Source organism: Helianthus annuus, chromosome 8 (genome assembly GCF_002127325.2).
Source record: "Helianthus annuus cultivar XRQ/B chromosome 8, HanXRQr2.0-SUNRISE, whole genome shotgun sequence".
Lineage (NCBI taxonomy): Eukaryota > Viridiplantae > Streptophyta > Magnoliopsida > Asterales > Asteraceae > Helianthus > Helianthus annuus.
The window spans coordinates 58,379,478-58,401,947 of NC_035440.2; the positions used below are offsets into that span (position 1 = coordinate 58,379,478).

The 22,470-nt window shown below is 36.6% G+C and overlaps 1 protein-coding gene across 2 annotated transcripts; it reads right to left on the reverse strand.

Annotated features, from left to right (window-relative positions):
* Positions 1-13,320: 13,320 nt before the first annotated feature.
* LOC110872935 (WD repeat-containing protein 44) lies at positions 13,321-17,368 on the reverse strand. Of its 2 annotated transcripts, none has more exons than XM_022121841.2 (7): positions 17,274-17,368; positions 15,725-16,813; positions 15,376-15,624; positions 15,240-15,291; positions 15,074-15,153; positions 14,889-14,982; positions 13,321-14,573 (listed from the first exon to the last, which is right to left on the reverse strand). In XM_022121841.2, exons 2-7 carry the CDS (start codon positions 16,742-16,744, stop codon positions 14,110-14,112), a joined length of 1,959 nt encoding a protein of 652 aa, XP_021977533.1. In that variant the 5' UTR covers positions 16,745-16,813; positions 17,274-17,368; the 3' UTR covers positions 13,321-14,109. The 2 variants fall into 2 exon arrangements, with proteins under 2 accessions (XP_021977533.1, XP_021977532.1); XM_022121840.2 differs by having other exon boundaries at positions 17,164-17,360.
* Positions 17,369-22,470: the final 5,102 nt, after the last annotated feature.

Below are 22,470 nucleotides of genomic sequence, written 5' to 3' on the forward strand. Positions count from 1 at the left end.
TTTTTGCTTTATCGTTGTATCAAGTCTCAACTTAACATAAGCATTATGTTGTAATCGTCTTGAGTGTTTTGTGATAGAGGAGTTCTGATTCACTTTCATACGTATTTCACAATGTGTGTATGCATCGTTACTTTAGTGCTATGGATCCAAGCTTTACATTTTTACTTTTTAGTGACGTTTATTTTCAGTTGTATGTTATGGACTTTTACCGGTGATTAACCTAGATATGTTAAAGCATACGCCATTGTAAGTTCAGTGATTACTAGCACAAGTATTGAGTTCACTAGTTGGGATTTCAAATTGCATTCATTATCATTTTTTTAATATAAATTCCTTGTCCAAAAAATCAAAAATATAAAACCAACATCAAAGTCAATGAATTAACGTATTTTTCTACTAAGTACACAATGACATAGAAACATAAAAAGATAATAAAAAATGTTTAGAGGTATGATTCGGTAAACATGTATGTATTATGAAAAACTCATGTATATATTTTTCTACCAAGTACTTTCATATAACTAAGTTATATCACCTAATATTGGTTGTCTCATTACATATGAAAATTTGTAAAACTAATTTCATTTACTCGAAAGTAGCCCCGCTTGCGGTATGCACATATAATGTATATATGTGTGGACGCTCGGGGGGCAAAAGTGAAAGTGCACTAATTTTAACGTTATTTTACTAATTTCGTGAAAATAATGTTAAAATGGGGGATGGTTAATCATGCATCATGTGGTGGCGTTGATAGCCGAAAGACAAAAGGGTACATGCACTAATCGGCCTTTGTCCCGATTGTTGAGTGTTATGTGCCTTGTGTCCAAGGCTTGATGCAAAACTACTATCGAGCTGGGGGTCTCACTGAAAGCAGCCTCTCTATTCCTACGGGGTAGAGGTAAGGCTGTCTACATCTTACCCTTCTCAGACCCTACCTTAGCTTTGCTATTGATGGAATTTACTGAGTATGATGATGATGATGAATTTCATTTACTCGAATACCTTTCCTTAATCTTTCGGGTTTCTAGTCAGACTTGGGTTCGTTTAGTATTCCTATGTACATTGTGGTACAAATCCCATTGGAATTTTTGTGTTCGAGTGTTTACATCTATTCTTTACACTTGTTCAGGTAATATTTTATAAAGAAACAAAGATTTGAGAAGGTGATTATAAAAATAAAGCTTACCTAGGAGCAAGGCCCAGTCTAGGTGTATTACATGTATATGGTCTCTTGTATATCCGCATATTGAAATCTGCTTATCATTGGGTTTTTTAAGAATCATTCCTAGGTTTGGCATTTGTCCGAACACTAGTATATCATCCGTATGGGGTGCCTTATAGTGTAGCACTTAACCTACTTTAGATATACTTACATGTCACGTTTCATTACTTAGGGTTTTCAACTACACTATGCACCATCTTTGTACTGGCTTACAATTTCGGACACATGCCAAATAACACAACACGACACGAAACGAAACGACACGTTCTTATCATGTTTCGTGTTCGGACTTCAAAGATTTTGTGTCTAAACATGTTAAAGATTTGACGACCTGTTAATATGTTAGTGACTTGTTTATATATGTAATGGATGTTATGATTTGACTTTTTATGAATTTTTGTTCTAAATTTGCTAAGGATTAATATGTTAAGGATCATGTATTAGTTAAGACTTTTATGAACTTTTGCCAATTTTTGTTTTGCTAAACAGGTTACTAAATATGTAATATTTATCGTGTTCCTAAACATATCATTTCGTGTTGACATGTTTCTAAACAGGGCGTGTTTGTGTCTAACATCTTAGGTCTTTGCGTCTTATCGTGTGATGTCTAACTTGTTATGTCAGTCTTAGGGGCTGTTTGACAACTTCTGAATGGTTAAGTGCTGAACCAGTAAGAGGTCTGAACGATTAAGAGCCAGTATAACGCTTAACCGTTCAGAGGCAAATGTCTGAACCATTCAGACATTAGCTTGCGAAACAAACAGTCTGAACCATTAAGTGTTAAACCAGTATGAGGTCTGAACCATTAAGGGGGCGTTTGGTCCGCAAGAATTCAATGGAATTTAAAAGAATTGGAATCTGAATTCCATCTATTAAGATATTTGGTTCACGGAATTTGATGGTATTGGAATCACAATTCCAATCTTTATGTGTTTGGTTGACAATGGAATTGGAATTAGACATGAATTCCTTCAAATTCTTTTAACTAAAGAAATTCAAAATCCTTCCTATATGTGAAGGATTTAAAGTAAATTCATTGGAATCTTTAACCGTTTCGACCCGCACCGTTTCAACTCGTACCGTTTCGACCCGTACTGGTTTCGATCCGAACCGTTTTGACCCGTACCGTTTTCGTTTCAACCGGTACCGTTTCGAATCGAACCGTTTCGACGCGAACCGTTTCGACTTGAAACTTTTGAACCCGTACCGTTTCGACCCGTACTGTTTCGAATTGATCCGTTTCAAATCGAACCATTTCGATGCGAACTGTTTCGATCCGAACCCTTTCCACGCGAACCGTTTCGAATCGAACCACTTCGACCCGAACAGGTGGTTGTGGGTGCCGGGGTGATGGATTCCAATTCATTTGACAACCAAACACAACAAAAATGGAATTAAGATTCCAATTCCAACAATTTCCAATTCCAATTGGAATGTTTAAATTCCAAATCCAATTCCTTCAAATTCTAATTACTATACAAATTCCAATTCCAATTCCAAATCATTCCGCGAACCAAACGCCCCCCTAAAAGGCTCATTAAGAGGTAAACAAACAGCCCCTTACTATATACCTATTCTTCAACTTCAAAGCCATATTGCCATATGTTACATCTGGAAAGCCTTATGTTTTGAGTTCACACTCCATCCATATAGACTCTCTCCATAATATTCAAGGTTTTGGTGGTTAGTAATTTGGTGTTAAAGGATAATTAGTATAGGCAATATCTAGAGTGGTATTTGAACAAATATTAAGGCTTATTTTTCAAGGTGGGACTAGCTCACTTTGCAAATTACCATTGAGACAAGCCTTTGTTATCAGTCAATTTGAATATTAAATAATATAAAATAACAAAATTTGAATATTAAAACAGTCAAAATCATAATTAGCTGTGTGGACAAATCAAAACTTCAACGTGGCACATATAATCCCCAATAAATATCCCTCTTCCTTCATCTTCTTCCTCTGAAACCCTAATCGGACCAGATCATGGAGAATTCAAGCATCATATCCTACGAAAAGCTGGAAGGAATCGCTACTTGGGTGGGCAGCAACGTGGCGTCGGCGTTCTTTGCATCTCTCGATCGCTTCTCCTGCGTCAACGTTACCACCTCCGATTCCGATGACGAGAACGAAAACGAAGAAGAAGCTAAAGATCACCCCCTCATTTTATCAAATCTCCCTGCATCAGATAGTTCCGCACACACTACCACCTCCGTTGATGCTCTCCCCGTGTAATTCATCTCATTTCGCTTGAAAAACATAAAGTATGTGTTTCTGGCTTTTGTTGATTGAATGTTTCGAGTTGCTGTCATGTTATTGTTTGTGAATTTTGTTCATCTTATGCGTATGTGAATTTGTTGTTTGTGTTGTTAAACTATTTCAATTTGATCTTACTTACTTACACACAGTCTAGGGTTTTTAAGGATGTTTAAATAATGAAATTGAGCCAAAGTTATAACTACTTATGTACATGATCAAACTGATGGTCCTGTTATGTATATTGCATGAACATTTTATTGATTTCAGACGGTAGCACATAGTTTAGAAATGATCGGATCCGTCCATCCCAGCCTGCTGTGATGATTATACGAGCGTTGGTTATAAGATTTTAAGGCCATGTGTAGTCATAAAGCCCCTTTGTGGGCGTTATGGGGCGTTATATCACTAGAGCCCGTAGTCATAACTCATAAAGCCCCTACCTCATCATTATTCAATTAATTAATAACCCCTTCAATTATACATACATATGTATGTATATATATGTGTGTGAGTGGGGGTAAAAATTTGCAAATCCTTCACGCCGTTATGGACATAGCGCTGCATCCAAGATTTGGCCCCATAACGCCGCCTGTCGTCGTGTGCCGGCGCTATGGGGCGCTATAGCCCAAAAAAACCCTACATGGCGCCCCACTACACTCGACCTAAGAATTTGTATCTAGATTTACGTAATGAGCTAAGATGGAAGCGTTTGATTCCCCTCTAGATTAGGTTTCGGGAATCCTGTTCTACTGGTTAACAGGGTATTGGTGAAGCTATGAGTTTTCCCTAACGGGTTCTCATAGTCACAAAAAAGGTTGACAAATGAATAAGCTTTTGTGGTTTTGTTGTTATCTGGAAGAAAAGGGGTGAAAGGCGTTAGTTATATCCGATGCTAGCTTTAATGGCATATGCTTAGGACATAACAGCCTCAAACATATCAGTACCATCAAATTTTGCATCAGACATAACTGCAGCTGCTAAAGACTTCCCTTTAAGGTTTGTTTTATCCAACAAATGCACGTGCACATCGGTCAGGGTCTGTGGACAAAGGAGGCAACCTCTGCAAGTTGAGTATGTGTTAAATGTCTAAGAGGCCAAGAGGGTGTTTTATTTTGAGTTTTGGAACTAGTTATCATCCTCTAAATAGGTGCATGCATTACTGACCGGTGTCAAATAGGTGATGATTAGGAAAATAATCACAAAAAGTTAGCATTGCTCGTTCTCCAAACCCGTTCTAGTAAGTTACAGCCGATTATGTGATATTGTATTCAACCACATAGTCACTTTCAAAGCACACATCCAAACACCACTGAACCCGATTCTGTTACTATGATTATAGAAAGTAAAAACAGTACATTGTTTAGTCCTTAAGATGATGAATATCGATTAGTTTGAACCTGATCAGCAGCAATGACTGGTGAAGTGGGTAGTCAGAGTCAAATCAGCAAGAACACCACACACTACATTCGTTAGTTCCTTTAACTGACATGAGTAATAGTACCAGTAATAGAGGTCATAAGGCATAAACTTCAGAATCTTTGCATGATTTTGTTGCCTAGAGTAGAAGCCAGGTTGGATGCATATTGCACTGTTATTTTGCAGACAAAATTTACTTGTAAGATCATCAGATTGTTGTTAGCTGTTATGAGTCATCGCAACTCAACACAGTACTGATTTGGGCTAACAAGATTCTTATATAAAATGATACAACATTTCGTGTTTGCACACCTGAACTCAAATAACTATCATTAGGTCCCGTATATTACATGGCTCAATCTAAATCCATTTTCATTCTATGAATACATGTTCATACATACACAACAGTTCTTTATATAGCCGTGTTCCAGCTACAGTCTGATTTCAGTTTCTAATCTAAACTTAGTTGGCTAACTCCAAAAATAAGTTTCTAAGAAAAGTAACAAATACAAAGTAAACAATACCAATAAGAACACCCCAATTACCAGTAGATGTGACACCACTCTCCTGCCTCACTTGCTCCTCTCACAACCATTATCTCTTCTAATGAACAGCCTCAAACGTTCTCTCTTCCCCACTCACTAAACTCGTTTGAGACCGTTCATACACTAGAACACCCGTCTTTCCTCTCTCCTCCATGCCTTACCTCTCTCTCCCATCCCACTCTTTTCCCTAAAAAACACCGCAAAACACCCCTCTTTGGGATGCTCTTCTAATGCCAACCATTTTAACATGTAACTATTATGTTATAAAATGTTTGATGATGAAACATTCAGACAATATGGAGCCACTGTTATTTTTATCATGAGAAACGTTTCGTGACCTGATTTAACATCAAATTAGCTATTTGATAACAAGTAGGTAGAAAACACAAAGTAAGAGAGTTAATGTTTGCGTCAAATGTCTACTTGTTATTGGTATATACATGGGTTTATAACCCCTAAAACAAATAAATACAAACTTAAATCTATTGTAGTGCACTTCGATAAGTTTTCTATGAAACCTATTTTAGGGGCGTCGTAAGGCTTAAGTGAATACTGTGCGGCTGCGATACCTGAGTTGATCAAATGTATTGTATGCCCATTGTAGGATAGACAAAAATGTAGAAAGGGGCCATATATCTACGGTTGCCTACTATAAATAATCAAAACAATTGATTATAAATTTAAAACAACCTAATCACCCCCTATCCACCCACCCACCCACCCACTTCGACACCAAGTTTCTTACAACATATATTGCAACAATAGTTGACATTAATGGTGTTTATAGTCTATAAATATGTCATCCAAGGCATGTCCTTGTTGCTCCAATCCAGTTAATGTCGCTCGCATGTGCCTAGTTTTGCTAATGTGGTGCAATATTTAATACTCTCGATTGGCACCACTGCAGTCGTCTTGCAGACTTGCACCTTGTCTCATGTCATATAAGGCCATGGTCCGCATATGTATCCAAACGATACAAGTATCCCTTTGTCGAGAGTTAAATTGTCTACTTGGATTGCATGTCTTTGGTTGATGGCTTATTTGATCCGGAGATCTAGATTATCAATGGGTTCTTTGGATATCATTTAAAGGGTAGGAATTTTGTCAACGTGTTTTAGGCTGTCCAAACATTACGCATAACGGTCAGCTGAGTTTTCCTTATGGCTTGGTGTGCCTAATTTCAAGGATTATAGTCCAGTTTAGACGTGCTTTCATAGTTACATATCACATTTCGTTACCATCATTTGTTTTTCAACTACATTTTATAACAATACCTTGTTCCAATCTAGATGATATATTGGAGTGCTATTAATACATAGAAACGTCATGGACTTAATTTCCTCAAATATTATTGATGGGAAACCGGCCTGTTGTGTTGAACCTTATGATTGTGGGCTCTTCAAATGCACCAACAACACGTCAACGAAATGGCTTGTATAAGTGTTTTCTTAGTTTTGTTCCAAAGTATGGCCTTGTGAATCTCTAGAAGATCACATTCGTTAAAAGCAAAAACAGCAGTTACTTTGCACCAAACCGATATGTAATACCAAATCTAGGCCGCAACTGGGCAAGAGATTAGGAGATGATAAATCGATTCTCCATCCCTACCATAACATATGGGATTGGAATGTTTTTCTTGGAGTAAACTGCAATTTGCGTCCCCGAGGAAAGGGGCCGATGTCGATTCGTGTCCCTAAAGTGAAATTTTTGCTTGATGCGTCCCTTACTTGTAAAAGAGCGCTACGATTTAAGTCCCTCCATTAAGAATCTGTTAATTTCACTGTTAAGTCAAGGGGTATTTTACTAATCTCACCATTCTAAAATATATAAATAAAACCTAAATCTAATTTCTATGTAATCTGCACAACAATATCAACCCATATTCAAGTTCATGAATATGAACATTTTCAAAATATTCAAGAACATTCAAGAATATGAACATGAACACTCAAACAAAATCTGAACATATCTTAATATGAACAAGAACATTGAATATGAACATAAACATTCATTATCATCATCATCTTAAAAAAAAATCATGAAGATTCAAACTTCACACATCTTTAAGAATAAATCTTCAAGAACGAAATCTGAACATGAACATTCAAACTTAACACATGAACATGAACATGAACATTCATTTTCATCATCTTCAAAAAATTCATGAACATTCAAACTTAACACATCTTCAAGAACAAAATCTGATCATGAACATGAACATTCAAACTTAACAGATGAACATGAATGTTCATTATCAAAATCTGCACATTCAAATCTTCATGAACAAAATCGGAATATGAACATGAACATTCATTATCAACCCACCAAATGAGATTTCACAACATACCTTGGGTTTGTCATTACTAGATGATGAGAAATTAGCATGCAAAATTTAACCTTTTAGTGTTTCTCCCTCTTTCCCTCTATGATTCACGACACACACACTGCACTCTTCTCTCTCTCTTCTCTTGTTTTATTCATCAATCTTTCCCATATGTTAAATTTACCCCTTATGTTTTGGTTGTTATCTAGTTTGGTAATAAGTAAAGGGTGCAAACGAGCCAAGCCGAGCCCGAGCTCGACCAAGCTCGAGCTCGGCTCGATTCGAGCTTTTTTTCAAAGCTCGAGCTCGGTCCGTTGGTATTTTCTCAAGCTCGAGTTTAGCTCGACTCGTTTATTATCTAATAATTAATATATTAAATAAAAATAATATAAATAATAGATTTTTTAGGCTCACGAGCTCGATAAGTGAAGCTCGGGCTCGGGCTCGTTTACTAAATAAGCTTATTTTTAGGTTCGAGGTTGGCTTGTAAACAAGTTTAAATAAGCTCGGCTCGACTTGGCTCGTTTACACTAAGGCTCAATAAGGCTTGACGAGCCTAACGAACTTCACATGCAAGGCTTGAGCTCGGGCTCGAAAAATAAACGAGCTTTATTTTAGGCTCAAGTTCGGCTCGGGCTCGATAAGGCTTGGCTCGTTTCGAGCTTTTTCTCCAGTAGCTCGCGAGCCGCTCGGCTCGTTTACGCCCCTAATCATAACTCTCTTATCCTTGTTAATAGACGACAACTATTTAACTAGGTTAAATATTCCTAGTTATATCTATTCAAGGTAAAATATTATTTATATCTATTCAGCTATTTAACAGCGTCGCCACACATGAAGGTTGGCATGCGACTTGGGATTTGCGGGAGTTTGCGGCAAGAAAGAAGAAATAAAAGTGGACCATTGGAGGTTAAATGGTCAACAATTCGATCGTTGAAGGTTTTAAAAAATAAATATTATTGTTTTTAATAATTATTATTAAAAAATATTATTGTTTTTTAAAATAATAATAATTATTATTATTGTTTTTAAACATTCACGCTCCGCTTGCGGTGTGCACATATAATGTATATATGTGTGGGCCCTCGGGGGCAAAAGTGAAATTGCACTAATTTATAAGTTATTTTACTAATTTCGTGAAAATAAAGTTAAAAGTGGGGGACGGTTAATCATGCATCATATAATGGCGTTGATAGGCGAAAGACTAGAGGGTACATGCACTAATCTGCATTTTTGCCAAAAGTTATGCGCCTTATGTCCAAGGCTTGATGCAAAACTAATATGGAGCCGAGGGTCTCACTGGAAGCAGCATCTCTAGTCCTATGAGGTAGAGGTAAGACTGTCTACATCTTACCCTCCTGAGACTCTACCTTAGTTTTGCTATTGGTGAGATTTACTGAGTATGATGATGATGATTGTTTTTAAACATTACAAATAACCCCTCCCCTCATTCACCATTTTACACAAACCTTATACCATTTTTATTCAAACCTACACTGTTCTTACTTAAACCTTCACCTTTTCAATCTCAATTCTCAAAGGCTAATTTCTCAAACAATGATCTCGGTATATTATTACCGCTTGATGATTTCGAAGACGATTTTTTTGTCAAACGATAGTAGCTTAAAGTTTTTCAAATATATCATTGAGGAAGCCGGAGCGAAGACATGACAAAGTCGTCGAGCATTCCTAAAAAATCCTCAAAATGTGATCGCGTTAAAGGTAATGAAAATCTTTTGAATGATTATTTTATTGATGAACCAAAGTGCGATCACGATACATTCCGCTACCGGTTTCGTATGTCAAAATGGTTGTTCTTAAAAATTGTTGGTGATGTGGAAGCACAATATCCTTGGTTTCAAGAAGGATATGATGGTAGGTTGAAAAAGAGTTTTACGGCAATAAAAAAACTTACATTTGCCGTGAAACAACTCGCAAGCGGTAATACACCCGAACGAGGGTGACGAGTATTTACAGATGTTCAAAAGGACTTCGCAAGAATGCCTACAATTGTTTTGTAACACCGTGAACCAAATGTACAGTGATAAGTTCTTACATAGGCCGACAAACCACGATGTAGCGATTTTGTACAAAAAACACGAAGAAAAACGCCACATTCCTGGGATATTAGGTAGCATCGATTGTACACATCTTGTTTGGAGCATGTGTCCTAAACCGTTACAAGCCCAATATATGAGAGGTGATCAATACCCAACGATCATAGTCGAAGTAGTCGCGTCACAAGATTTATGGTTTTGGCATGTGTATTGTGGTCTGCCCAGTTCCTCAACGACGTCAATGTTCTCCGAACATCTCCAATATTTCTCGCTCAACGGAATGGAACCGCACCTAAGTGTCTATTTCAATTGAATGGATATACATACAAACGTGGATACTATCTAACCGATGAGATCTATCCTACTCGGTCAACGTTTGTGAAAACGTTTCCATATTCGATCTGAATGAAAAGAAGTTCAAGAAATTGAAAGAAGGACAAGAAAAGATGTGGAGCGTGCTTTTGGTGTGCTAAAGGGAATATGAGGCATACTTATGAGACCCATGCGTGCTATGACTGTAAAAAATATTATTAGTGTGACGTATACATGTATGATACTGCACACAACATGATTTTAAAGGACGACGGAAGTGTGCTCTCACCGGTCCACATTCCTGATCCTGTCGTCCTACCTGTTTTTGACAGTGATGTTCTTCGCGAGTTAATGGATCGAAATGCACATTTTTGACTTAGAAATGATCTTGTGGTCCATCTTGCAGCTCAAGATCTACTGTACCTCGACGAGGAAGACGAGGAGTAGTTTGTTTTATATCTAGGTTTTTTTCTATTTTTATTTTAATTATGTTTTTTTATTTATTTAATTTTATTTGTTTCTTTAATTTAAATTGTTATTGTTATTTAATGAAATTTAAATTTTAGTTATAAATTTTAGTTAAACTTAATTGTTGAATTTAATCAAACTAAAAATATAAAATAAAAAGTTGTTGGGTACGGGTGGGTAGTCGTCGCCGGTGTTTTACCCCATCTCTAGGGTACTTAGGGTTAGAAATGACATGACAGTACAGGATTGAACAAGGCTTGTGTACTACCCTACCCCTTCCACCCTTAGACCACACGGTGTGGATGGGCTTGAAACTTAAACATTATTCAACATGTGGAGGCCACATCAGCGTGCGCTTGGCGTGGTGGAAAAAAAGGAGGTGTGGGAAAGGCGTGAAAATGTGACGTTAACACGGGGCACACACTTTTTATTATTAATTTATATTTAAAAAATATATAAAACCTATTAAATTTAAATAAAAACCAATTAATACTAATTATCATATACCTTAAAAATTAAAGACATTACATAACATTAAAAAATTAAAGTTACGCCCGTACACGTTATGGAACTCAACGAGAGCGACTTGGATGATGTCGACTTCGTTTAGCTCACCATTTTCGTTGTCCACGTCGTTGAGAATCCCTTCAAATCTCATACAATCAATATGAATTATCTGAAAACGTGAATAAAGTGCATAGTTGGATCGGATGGCCTCACCCCCTATGTGTACAAAATTCTTAATAAACTCGTTTCCAAAAGGAAGACGTGTGTAACAAAGGCCCTTGGCTGTTAACCATCGTGACCCACGATTCGCATAACGTGATGTCCTCTTCTAGGATCCATGGAATAATCGACATTGTAATAAGATAAAAGTTGAGATTTTTGTGAGCACCGGTGTTGAGAGTTATATGAAAAGTTCAGATTTTTTGAGAAGGTATAATGATTGTATTTATATATAAAAAGATTGAAAAAAATTGATTTTATTTTTATTTTTATTAGCCGTTGGGTAAAACTGCTACTTCCACGACCCAATGAAAAGATGACACATTTACACACTTATTAACTCAAAGCCGGTGGAATTCTCCAAGCCCATAACTCAACGCCGGGTGTGGTATGGTGTATGCGGCGTGGAAAGATATAAACGTTGTTGATCCATGTCCACACCGTGTGGTCTTAGGTATTGTTTTTGTAATTGTTTAAATTCCAACCCAATTCCATACTTCAATGCAATTTAACTTTGAAACCGTAATTATCAGCATCTTAACGAATCAATTTCGATTGTAAATATTAAAACAGCCAAAAATACTTACACTTCTATAAGTTCGATCTTGATTATAATAATAAATAACCAGTTATGTGGTTTGTTACTCAGGGGGTGTTTGGGATTGCTTATTTTAGTGAATTATTAGCTTATTGACTTTTTAAAAAGTTAAAAGATGTTTGATATGACATTTACGTGAGAGAAAAAAATCAATAAGTCATTTCATTGTAGTTTATTAACTTTTTCAAAAAGTAATAAATTGTTTCTAAGTTGTTTTAAAAAGCAATTTAAATTAATTTAAAAGGATAACCAAGTAATTTTGGGCATGTTTAGCTAAGCTTCTTGAAACAACTTATTGGCTTATTGAAAAGTCATAAGCTCTAAAATGATGTTTGACAATGAGAGTGTATCCATTCTGACTTTTCCAAAAAACCAATAAACTAATAAGCTATTTCAAAAAGCTTAACCAAACATGCCCTTGATCATTGATTCAATTAATTCAAAACTTTCCATAACCACCAACGGAGTCTTGAATGATTCAAACAAAAACCCCAACCATCTTCCCTTGTTGCTCAGAAACCCTAACCAAATTGAATCGAACTAGATCGCAGATCATAAAAAATGGAGAATTCAAGAATTATCCTACGAAAAGCTCGAAGGACTTGCTAATTGGGTGGGCAGCGACGTGGCGTCGGCGTTCTTCGCATCTCTCGATCGATTCTCATGCGTCAACGTTACCACCTCCGATGAGAACGAAAACGAAGAAGCTAAAGATCACCCCCTCGTTCTATGAAATCTCCCTGCATCAGCACACAATTTCACCTCCGTTGAGGCTCTCCTTGTGTAAAAGTATGTTTTTTGTTGACTGAATTGTTCGAGTTGGATTGATCCTTCCTATTGTTTATGTTATACATGTGTAAATTTGTATATGTGGATACCTGTTTGATCTGTTGGTTATTGAATGTTTGAATCATGTTGTTATCAAGCAATCAGACGGTGTTGTAGTAAAAATCGGGATTAATCGGACCAAACCGGTCCCTTAACTGGAGTTCCGACCTAATATATGAACTAAGGTAGTGTTGGTTTCATGAAATTTAATGGACTTGGGATTAGATTTTAAAGAATTCCTTGATATCCTATTATGTGTTTGCTTGGTATAATTATTATTATTAATAGAATTATGTATTTTTTAACGACAAATTTCTTTTATTCCATGCTTTTTGTGCAATTTGATCCTAAGGCCTTCCTCTCCCAAGGTGTTAAGCTTTGCCTTTGTCTTTGTCAATGGACAACTATCTTGTATCTAAAAGGCTGGAGATGAATCAATGATTTAGATTCAATTCAATTCATTCTTTTGTTAAGACGAATAACAATAGGAATGGAATTTAAATTCCAATTCTGTTCTGCAACACGAACACTACCTATGTTAATATGTGAACTTTGAAGTACTATATTCATATCAATATGTGTGTATATAAGTTTGAAAAAACACATATAAAAATTTTAATCCGATTCTCGTTGGTCTGTCCTCCACCGCCAGCGTAGCAATTTTTACAACATTGCAATCGGATATAATTTGAATCCTGCAAACAATGTGTACACACAGTCTAGGGTTTTTGAGGATGTCCAAATAATCAAATTGAGCCAAAATTATAAATACAGTTGGATAAAAAACCATATAAACTGATGATGATCTACTACTACTACTTCTGTACATTGCACCTACTCTTCATTATCTTCCTCATTGTTGCAATAAAAAGGAGGCATTAAACTACAGAATGCCAAACATCCTCCTCTTGCAGCTTTGTTAGTAAATAAAAAGACAACATTGCCCCTCTGATCTTTTGCTTCTTTGGACCAAAAGTAAAGCCATAGCCACATAAAACACATCTGTCATATGCTACCCATTTAATCATTTAGGTTGTTACCCCACTTGGTTCTCAATCATTCATTGCTGCCAATTGCCAAGATACCTCCGTACCACCCACCTCTTAAAAAGTCACAACCACCAGCTTCTCGTTTTAACGGATGCAGGCGGCCCCACTCTTCTGAAACGCGACATCTTTAACAGGCCCCATTGGCAAGGAGAACTCCATATCCACCCGGGCCCGAAGATGTAATTTTTCTTGAATAAGTAATTCAGAGGATCCCAATCAAATACGGCAGGCTTGGCTGTTTCCACTGTACCAAATGATTAAACTGATGGTCCTGGTTTGCTCATTCCATAAACACTTTTTTGAGTTCAGACGGTTGCCGGTAGCCCATAGTTTAGAAACGATCTGATCCGTCCGTCCCAGCCTGCTGTAACAATCACCATACCCCACTTGTGACTGTCATACGAGCTCTGGCTAGACGATCTAAAGAATTTGTATCTCGATTTACATAACGGACCGGAAGATGGAAGCTTTTCTTCAGGCCAAGTTGCAGAACCTTTCGAACCCGATTCTAGAAAAAAGTCTTGACCTAGAGAAAAGTAACATGGTGCCAGCGGGTTTGTGTGTGCACTTCCGCCCGACCATGGTAACGCTACTGATGCACCGGCATAGAACCACTCGTAAGATCTTACCGTCTTTTGTTTAAAAACGGAAGACTTGTTTTGATTATCACAGTCCCAGACATATACGTTAGAATCCTCATTAGCCGACACTATATGCCTCCCGTCTGATGTAAACGATGCGCAAAACGGGTTTCCAGCATTTCTTTGACCTGGAGTTCATGAGTTTCAAGAATTTAGAACGACGTTGGTTGAAAACAGTTATGATTTCATAGACAATGAACTGACATTATTTATGCATGTACGAAACTCGGCACCAAACCGAAAACCATGATACCAAACCAGAACCATACGCTGTTTAGGTGAATGATTAAGGTTGAACCATTAACAGGAAGTCTGAGTCTGGTTTACAGCCTGGTTTGGGACCAAACCAGTTTTGTATTTGGTCTGGTTTTGGGGTCTCATGTTTCCAAATTTTGGTTACAGTATGGTACTCTGATTTGTCAGTTTCACAGCACTAATTGTACCTCTAAATTTTCCAATCACATTGGGGCCATGGAGAATTCTGACATGGGAATCAGCAGAAGTGACCATAACTTTGCTTGAATCTTGTGGACAAAACTACAGTTTACATAAAAAAAGCAAATACAAAATCAGATAAAGATTTGTAAAATATGGTAAGATCTGGGTAGTTTTGAAACAAAGAAGATACCTGAAATCCGATTATCCTCTTGCAAGGTGACTTCTTTTTACTATTTAATGAAACCGAAGCTTCTAGCTGGAACCGGTTTTCTGAAACATAAAAGAAACGAGTCGAATGAAACGAGGCAATCTTTGACCAACGAACGTTATACGGTGATGACGAACAAGAATGTTACCGGAGATGCTAAAGAAACTGCAACAGCCTGTCATGGATCCGATTACGCCACCCTGAAATAAGGAATGTTAGGTTTTTTAAATAACCCGTGTGTGTTTAACATTAAAATGATGAACACAGATGAACAAAAATCAAACCTTTCCATCTGGACTGTAGGCCACAGCAGTGACTATTTCTCTTATGTCTATCCAGTCGACGACTTGGCAACCCGAAACGGACCAGATTCTAACTTTTCCGTCAATTGAACCGCTTATGAAATAATTTTCGTTCGCGGGCTGGAACTGAACACACGTCACGTAATTGCTATGCGGGAATGTTTTGAGACAAGAGTCGTTGCCAACTTTCCATAGCCGAACGGTTTCATCAACCGACGATGACAGAAGAAACTGCACCAAGAAAAACAGCAACACATGATCAATTTCAGCCACTAAATGTGAAGAATTATGGTACATTTTGTATGATAAGTATACAATTTAATTTACTTACGTTATCTTTTGACCATGAGAGGTCAAGGACGTCGCCTTTGTGTCCACGGAACTCGTGAACGGGTTTCTCCAATATTCTAAACACTTTAGGGGGGAAGATAACACAAGCTGAATTTTTAGTCTTTTTCAAGCTTTTCAGCATGCTAATCTTCTGTTTTTCAGCCATTAATGGTGCCAATTCAGCAAGATTATTCACAGTAAAGTATAAACAAGACGGGTCGACATCTGGGATGTCTGTTTCATTCGATCTATCATCTTCAACAACTTGCCAAACACGAACAACCGCATCTTCACCACCACTAGCCAAATAACGCCCGTCAAGACTAAACTTCATAGTCAAAATCGAACCTTGGTGAGCCTGGATATCCTGACCGATAAACACAGCCGAAAGCTCTTTCAACCGCTTCTTACTTTGATGAACTTTAACCCTTTGAACCTTCGCCCAGTGAGCCTGAGCCGATTCAATACAACGAGGCTTAACCCGTTTCTGAACAGCATTACACGCCATTGACCGTAACCTATCCAACAGCTGACCCTTCACTTTGCTCACTGTTCTAGACATGGTATCAGCAACCTTAACATGTCTATCTACAACCTTCTGCACCAATGGAGGTTGTACCACTTCTGATAACTTCCCTCCATCCTCTTCGCCATTCGAATCTCGAACCCTCAACGAACACGAATTACAGCAACTCGTTGAAGCAACATCCTCTTCTTTCACATCACTTCTCAACACAGCTCCACTCGTACGACTCGTACGCGACACCCTGTCATCCTCCTTATCATCATCATCGTCGTCGTCTTCATTTTCGACAACTTGATCTTCAGACTTTAATCCCATAAACTTAAGAAAAGTATTCTTCCTCTGGTGAACACTTTTAGGAGCCACAGACCAAACATCATATTGGAAACCATTAACCACCAAATCATCATCTGCTTCAGAAACTGAATCCACTGACCCAATGCTATCCCGAGCATCGAAAAACCGATACTCTTCTTCCTCGTATAAGCTCGCCATCATTGTTTAATCTTCAAAGCTCAACCCATGAAAGAATGAAGCATTATAAGGCTCAGACAATGCACAACACACCTACCAAATAATTAAAAAGTTGAAATTTTTATGAGATATCACAGCAACCCAGATCAGTAAAGGCAATGATATATATTCCAACAGCTAATTTATTCAAAGAATTAAGATTAAAATAATAAGGAAAAAGATATAATAATTTAATAATTGAAACTGGATGTTGTGGATCCACCAGATCCAACGCTCATCCGCATTGATAAACGGAAGGTGGTCGACGATGGAAACTAACGTAAAACTGAAAACCCAATTGGTAAAAAAGATGACGACAGGGATTACATAAGATTTGAAACCAATAACGTTAAAATCAAGGAAGATATGATGTTGGGGTTTCGATGAATTGAAAATGTTATTACCTGAATATGAAAATGGGGATGAAATTGGGGAATGAAATGGGGGAAGAAGATGAAGATGAAGATGAAATGAGGGATGGAGCGAGAAACGAGAAGTGTAAAATAAATGTTACCAGTCTTTCTCCATTGTCTCTGTTCCATTACTTTTGTGTCTTTTTCAGTTTTTTGGGTTTGGTTATTAGGGGACAATTAAACCTTCCTAGCTATCTCTTCCTTTCTTTCTTTCTCCATAGCCCATCCTTTTACTTCTTCACTTTTTTTTTTACCATTTTTATTTGTTTTTAGATTAGGGAATGTCTCCTTTTTTTTAATGGGAAATTAGTAAATAGCTCGTTGTTCGTAGCTCGTTTGTGATTGTGTATGTATGTTAGTCGTAAACGACTTTGTTAGATTTAGCTTGGTTGTATAAATTTCTAAGATTAATACGAGTAGTTTTTTAGGTCTGTTTAAATAATACACTATAAGGTAATTTGTTCGTTGAGTGATATAAATTTTTATTTCCTTGTATATAGATAGTGTGTATAGTGTTATTTAATAGTTTTATGATTCGGGATCTTTGTTAACTTGTTATGTAAGGGTTTTATGAACGGTAACTCATAAAATCTGAGGAATCTAAGTAATATGAGAAAAGAGACAACTCACACAGTCACGAGTTGGCTCGAGTTCAACACGAGTTAAGCTTCTAACTCTAATCGGGCATGATGAGTGGAGCCAGCTCAACTTATATTTACATAATATAAATTAGCAACACGTTGTTACATTGTGTTGTTGTACCCCAAGCATGGGGTGTTTTTCAAAAAAAAAAATGTAATTTTTCACTTTTAACTTAAAAGTTTTCATCTTTTTATATTTTAACACTTTTAATTTGTTTACTTTTAACCCAAAACTTTTCATCTTTTGTAATTTTACCCAAAACTTTTTTGTTTACAACTTTGGTCCCCCATATTTTTTTATCTTTCCCAAGTTTTTCATTTTACGTTTCATTCTAAATTTTGCGAGTTAATACGTCGCAACGTCCATGTGTGGTTCAACGTTTTTGGTCTATTTTTCACATTTGACAGACATGTCGCAACGTGTCTATTTATCCCCTTTGGTAAGTTCGCCGCAATGGGTGGATCCTACATTGACATAGTTATTCTTTTCTACGTTATTTTGCGAGTTAACATGGCGCGACGTGCGTATATGGTTCAACGTTTTTACGTCTATTTTCCCATTTAACAAGTTCGTCGCAACGCGTGTGTCCTAAATCGACATAGTTATTTTTTATATGTTATATGTTTCAGTCTTATTTCTTCGCATTAACACGCCGCAACTTCAGTGTTGGTAGTCGCTACCAACAATGTGGCATTGGCGTTATTTGGCATAGTTTAGGCCCCCGCCGCAACTCGGGGATGCTTAATTCTAGTTATTATCGAATTGCATATGAGTTAATGTTAGCTCGGTTTGAACTCTCTTATTAAACATACATTGTTCTCTCTTATTTTAGATAGGAGAAATCAATAAAAATAACCACTTGATCATTTGTGTATATCATCAGGACCACATTTTTTTTATCTATAATCATTAGACCACCTTAAATCGTGAAATGTGCATCAAGATCATACTTTTCCAAGAATGTAAGTATTACGTCAAAAATATAACAAAACGGTCATTGGAGTTGCATTGTGTGTCACGATTTCAACGGATTCAATGTAGACATAAAATTGCACTAAGCAAACATATGACACAAAAAACATGGTATATTCGTCGTTTAAACTATTTCAGGATTGATAAAGTTTCGTACACATCATACATATTTCCACTAGAATCATTGCATACCCTTTCGAGACTACTATGTTGTGATCTTTGATTGCAACCCTTCAATATCTCTATAATATCATTTAAGTGTTTTTTTTCCTCATCGAATAAATGAAAAATGGATTAGTACATATAGAGGTTTGAGTCCAAGTACTTACTTTCTTGTACTTGGTTTCTCTTAAACCAGAGCTCTCATACCAACTTGTAAGACTTTAACACGTTTTAACTAAAATACGCAGCGGAAAATACAAACCTTAAAATTTCTTTTTGTTATAAACATTCTGACATACTTGAAGGTCTATTTTAAACTGACTTTTTTTACAATAAATATATTCTTTGCTCTCAATTAAGAAAGTTAAGCATGCGCTAATTCATAGATCTTTCGGCTTTGATTACCAAGGAATAGAGACTTTACAAATCAAACCGGGGGATTGGCATAAAAACATATCGTAGGTTTACTAAACTACGTGACCTCACTCCGGTACAATCCACGTTCTTTGACTCGATCTTCAACCGCTCACACTTCATGATGATGATCCGTAACCTTGTGCGACCTACAATCACCACATACATTCACATCATTAGTATTTGGTGACGTTATACATAATCGAAACATACATAATAAATGTTCACGTCGCGTCCTATTCTCATGTACGTTCCATTTTGTTCTTCTTCGGAATTCAAACATTTCCATCTTGGTGTCTACCATTCAATGAGCCAATTGTAACATACTTGTGCTTCGTTTCATTCTCAAAAACAATCCGGATTAGCGTCATGAATACTCATAGGTCACATAAACATACATACAAGTTTCGCTCATTCGTATACTCATAATTCCAAACATGCATACATATCATCTAATCCAAACTTTTACATACCTCTTACATCCTAATGCATTCCAACTACAAAACCTAGCCATAAACATCCACCCCCACATACAACCTAAACACGTATTCGTGTCTACCCATACCCATACATGGTTTTCATCTACTATCATACCATTAAAGCCATACGTACCTTGCTTACAATACATCCATACATATATATTGAATCCAAATACGTGCATACATACCATTCTATCCGCACGCATACATGCATATTTTACACGTACACACCTACATACATATAGATGACTCGTTTGATTATCTCTATAGAGTCAACTGGCTCTTTAAGCCAAAACCTTGACTCATTTGAATCTTTCAAAAGAGTCAGTTGGCTCTTTAAGCCAAAATTCTGACTCATTCGAATATCTCGAATGAGTTAGCTGGATCTTTAAGCCAAAACCTTGACTCATTAACTTGTCATATGAACTACCACAATGCTGGTTGACGCCATTTTGGCCATCGACTTCCTGTTTTTCCCATTATTTGGATTTAAATATAGTTATATTACGGTAGATCTGTTAATACATTTCATACCTTGATTCCATTATTATGTACTCATCCTTCCGTGATTCCCATACATCTTGCATATATTTATATATATACATATACATTCATTAACATAAATGGAGTTAAAGTCGGGAATCACGTACCTCGAGTGTTCGTGTTCGTGCTTGCTTCCTTGCCTCCTTTTGACCCGTTAGCCTTCCATGCTTGAGTCTATATTAATGTGGTTCATATCCTTTCATGCCATCATATCCATATCATGGTTAGTATGCATGTTCATTCATATCACATTCATTTTCGACTCTTAGTTATATTGACTTTCATAGTCGAGAGGGCATGAGAATAAAGATATATATTTTAAAGTGGTCATAAGCTGACCCTATAGGTTTTACACATTTAGAGCGGAGGGAATGGTTTCGATAAAACCAATTTTGTCCTAGGCGGCATGTGCCATGCATGCTTATTTGACTTTTGAATTAGCAAGGAGGTCTAAACACCTAATCTTCTATACAGAAGGCTACAAAGGAAATCAAACTCATTTGGTAATGGTATCAGATTCGGTAATTGACACAGAGTAAATTTGGTAGGTAAAGCAAAACCATACCACCTAATTTGGTAATTTTGGTAAGTGGTGATGTGGCCGCAAAAACCCTTGGTTTTATTGAAACCATTCCCTCCACCCTTATACACATGCACATCAAAACTTATTCAAAAGTGAATTAAACCTATAAGTGTGCATCATTGTAATGGGCTTGACATACTATTTTATGCATGTGCAACAAAAACCGTTACAATATTGCAGGCCGTCTCCGAGAATGATAAAAAACTTTTGGGCCCCGTGCGAGACAAAATATTTGGGCCCCATTCCTATAATATACACTCATCAATCAAATATAAAAGGCCACAATACGACGATAATTGTTGTAAACTAAACAAAACAAAAGTAGTGTAGCAAAATGAACAAAATTACTTACTTAAGTGAACCGTGAGGCTTTTTTTAGCATTTTTGAAAGTAAAGCTCTTGATCAAGTATTTATAATCCATGCCGATTATTCACTATATTTTAATGTATCATAATTATCCATGTTGATAGAGTGAATGCTAGCATTGATTAAAAACAATAAATCATAGTTTATGTTACAAATAAATTAATATACCTAACATTAGTTTCAATACTCTCCATACAAGCAAAAATAACTAAGACTAATTTGGCAATACAAACCTTTTCATACAAATAAAATAAACTGAGCTAGATATTGAGTTCTTCTAAGTTTATATTGTAGATGGTTAAATAAAAAATAAAAAACCTACAGATTAAACATGAAAACATGTAAAGTTTATTGTGTAAATAATTAAACGAGAATAAAAAATTGAAAGAGCTTACATATTTATTGAGACCTAAATTTAAATAAGAAAAACAAAAACTACAAAATTGCAAAGTTACAATTCGTGTGTTCAAAGGAAGCAACAAATGGGGCCTTTCCCCTTATTTAATAATAATAATCAGCAGCAGCTGAGGCCAAGGAAGCAGCAAATGAGGCTAAGGAATTAAGTAGAAAAATAATGAGCAAGGGATTCGAACCCAGCATGACCAATTTACTAGGAAGTTGCTGCATCCACTGAACCACAATGTGATTTTGTGTATACTTTTCTACACTATTGTATATATATTTATATATTTTAAACAATTTTGGGCCTCTACATGTTTTGGGCCCTGTGCGGTGGCACCTCCCGCACAGGCCCAAATCCGGCCCTGCAATATTGAGTCAAACTTGGAAAGTTTGATCCACTGTTACTAGAAGTTCATATATTGTTAAAGAATTTGTTCTTCAGGTATATTATAAGAGTTCATCTAACATATAGAGTTTAGAGACATCGTTAAATGAGTTTGACGCAATTTTATAGACTTGTGCATCAAAACACATCACAACAATGCATTAAACATGTAAAGTTTGAAACACTATTATCAATACTCTTCAAAATAGTATAATAGTTTCGGAACACAATTGCTGAGTTGCAAGTTGTTGTTCAGGTTTAGAGCACTGGCCGTCTTAAGGGGAGATGTTTGGCAAGGGCTGTGACTCCCATGACCATATTAAAAAAATCTTGATGCACCATTGATATT

Coding starts and splice junctions, on each gene's coding strand:
- LOC110872935 (XM_022121841.2), bottom strand. CDS start 16,744: ATGATGGCGAGCTTATACGAGGAAGAAGAGTATCGGTTTTTCGATGCT. Junction 15,292..15,375: donor CCTACAGTCCAGATGGAAAG/GTTTGATTTTTG, acceptor TCCTTATTTCAG/GGTGGCGTAATCGGATCCAT. Junction 15,154..15,239: donor CAGTTTCTTTAGCATCTCCG/GTAACATTCTTG, acceptor TTTATGTTTCAG/AAAACCGGTTCCAGCTAGAA.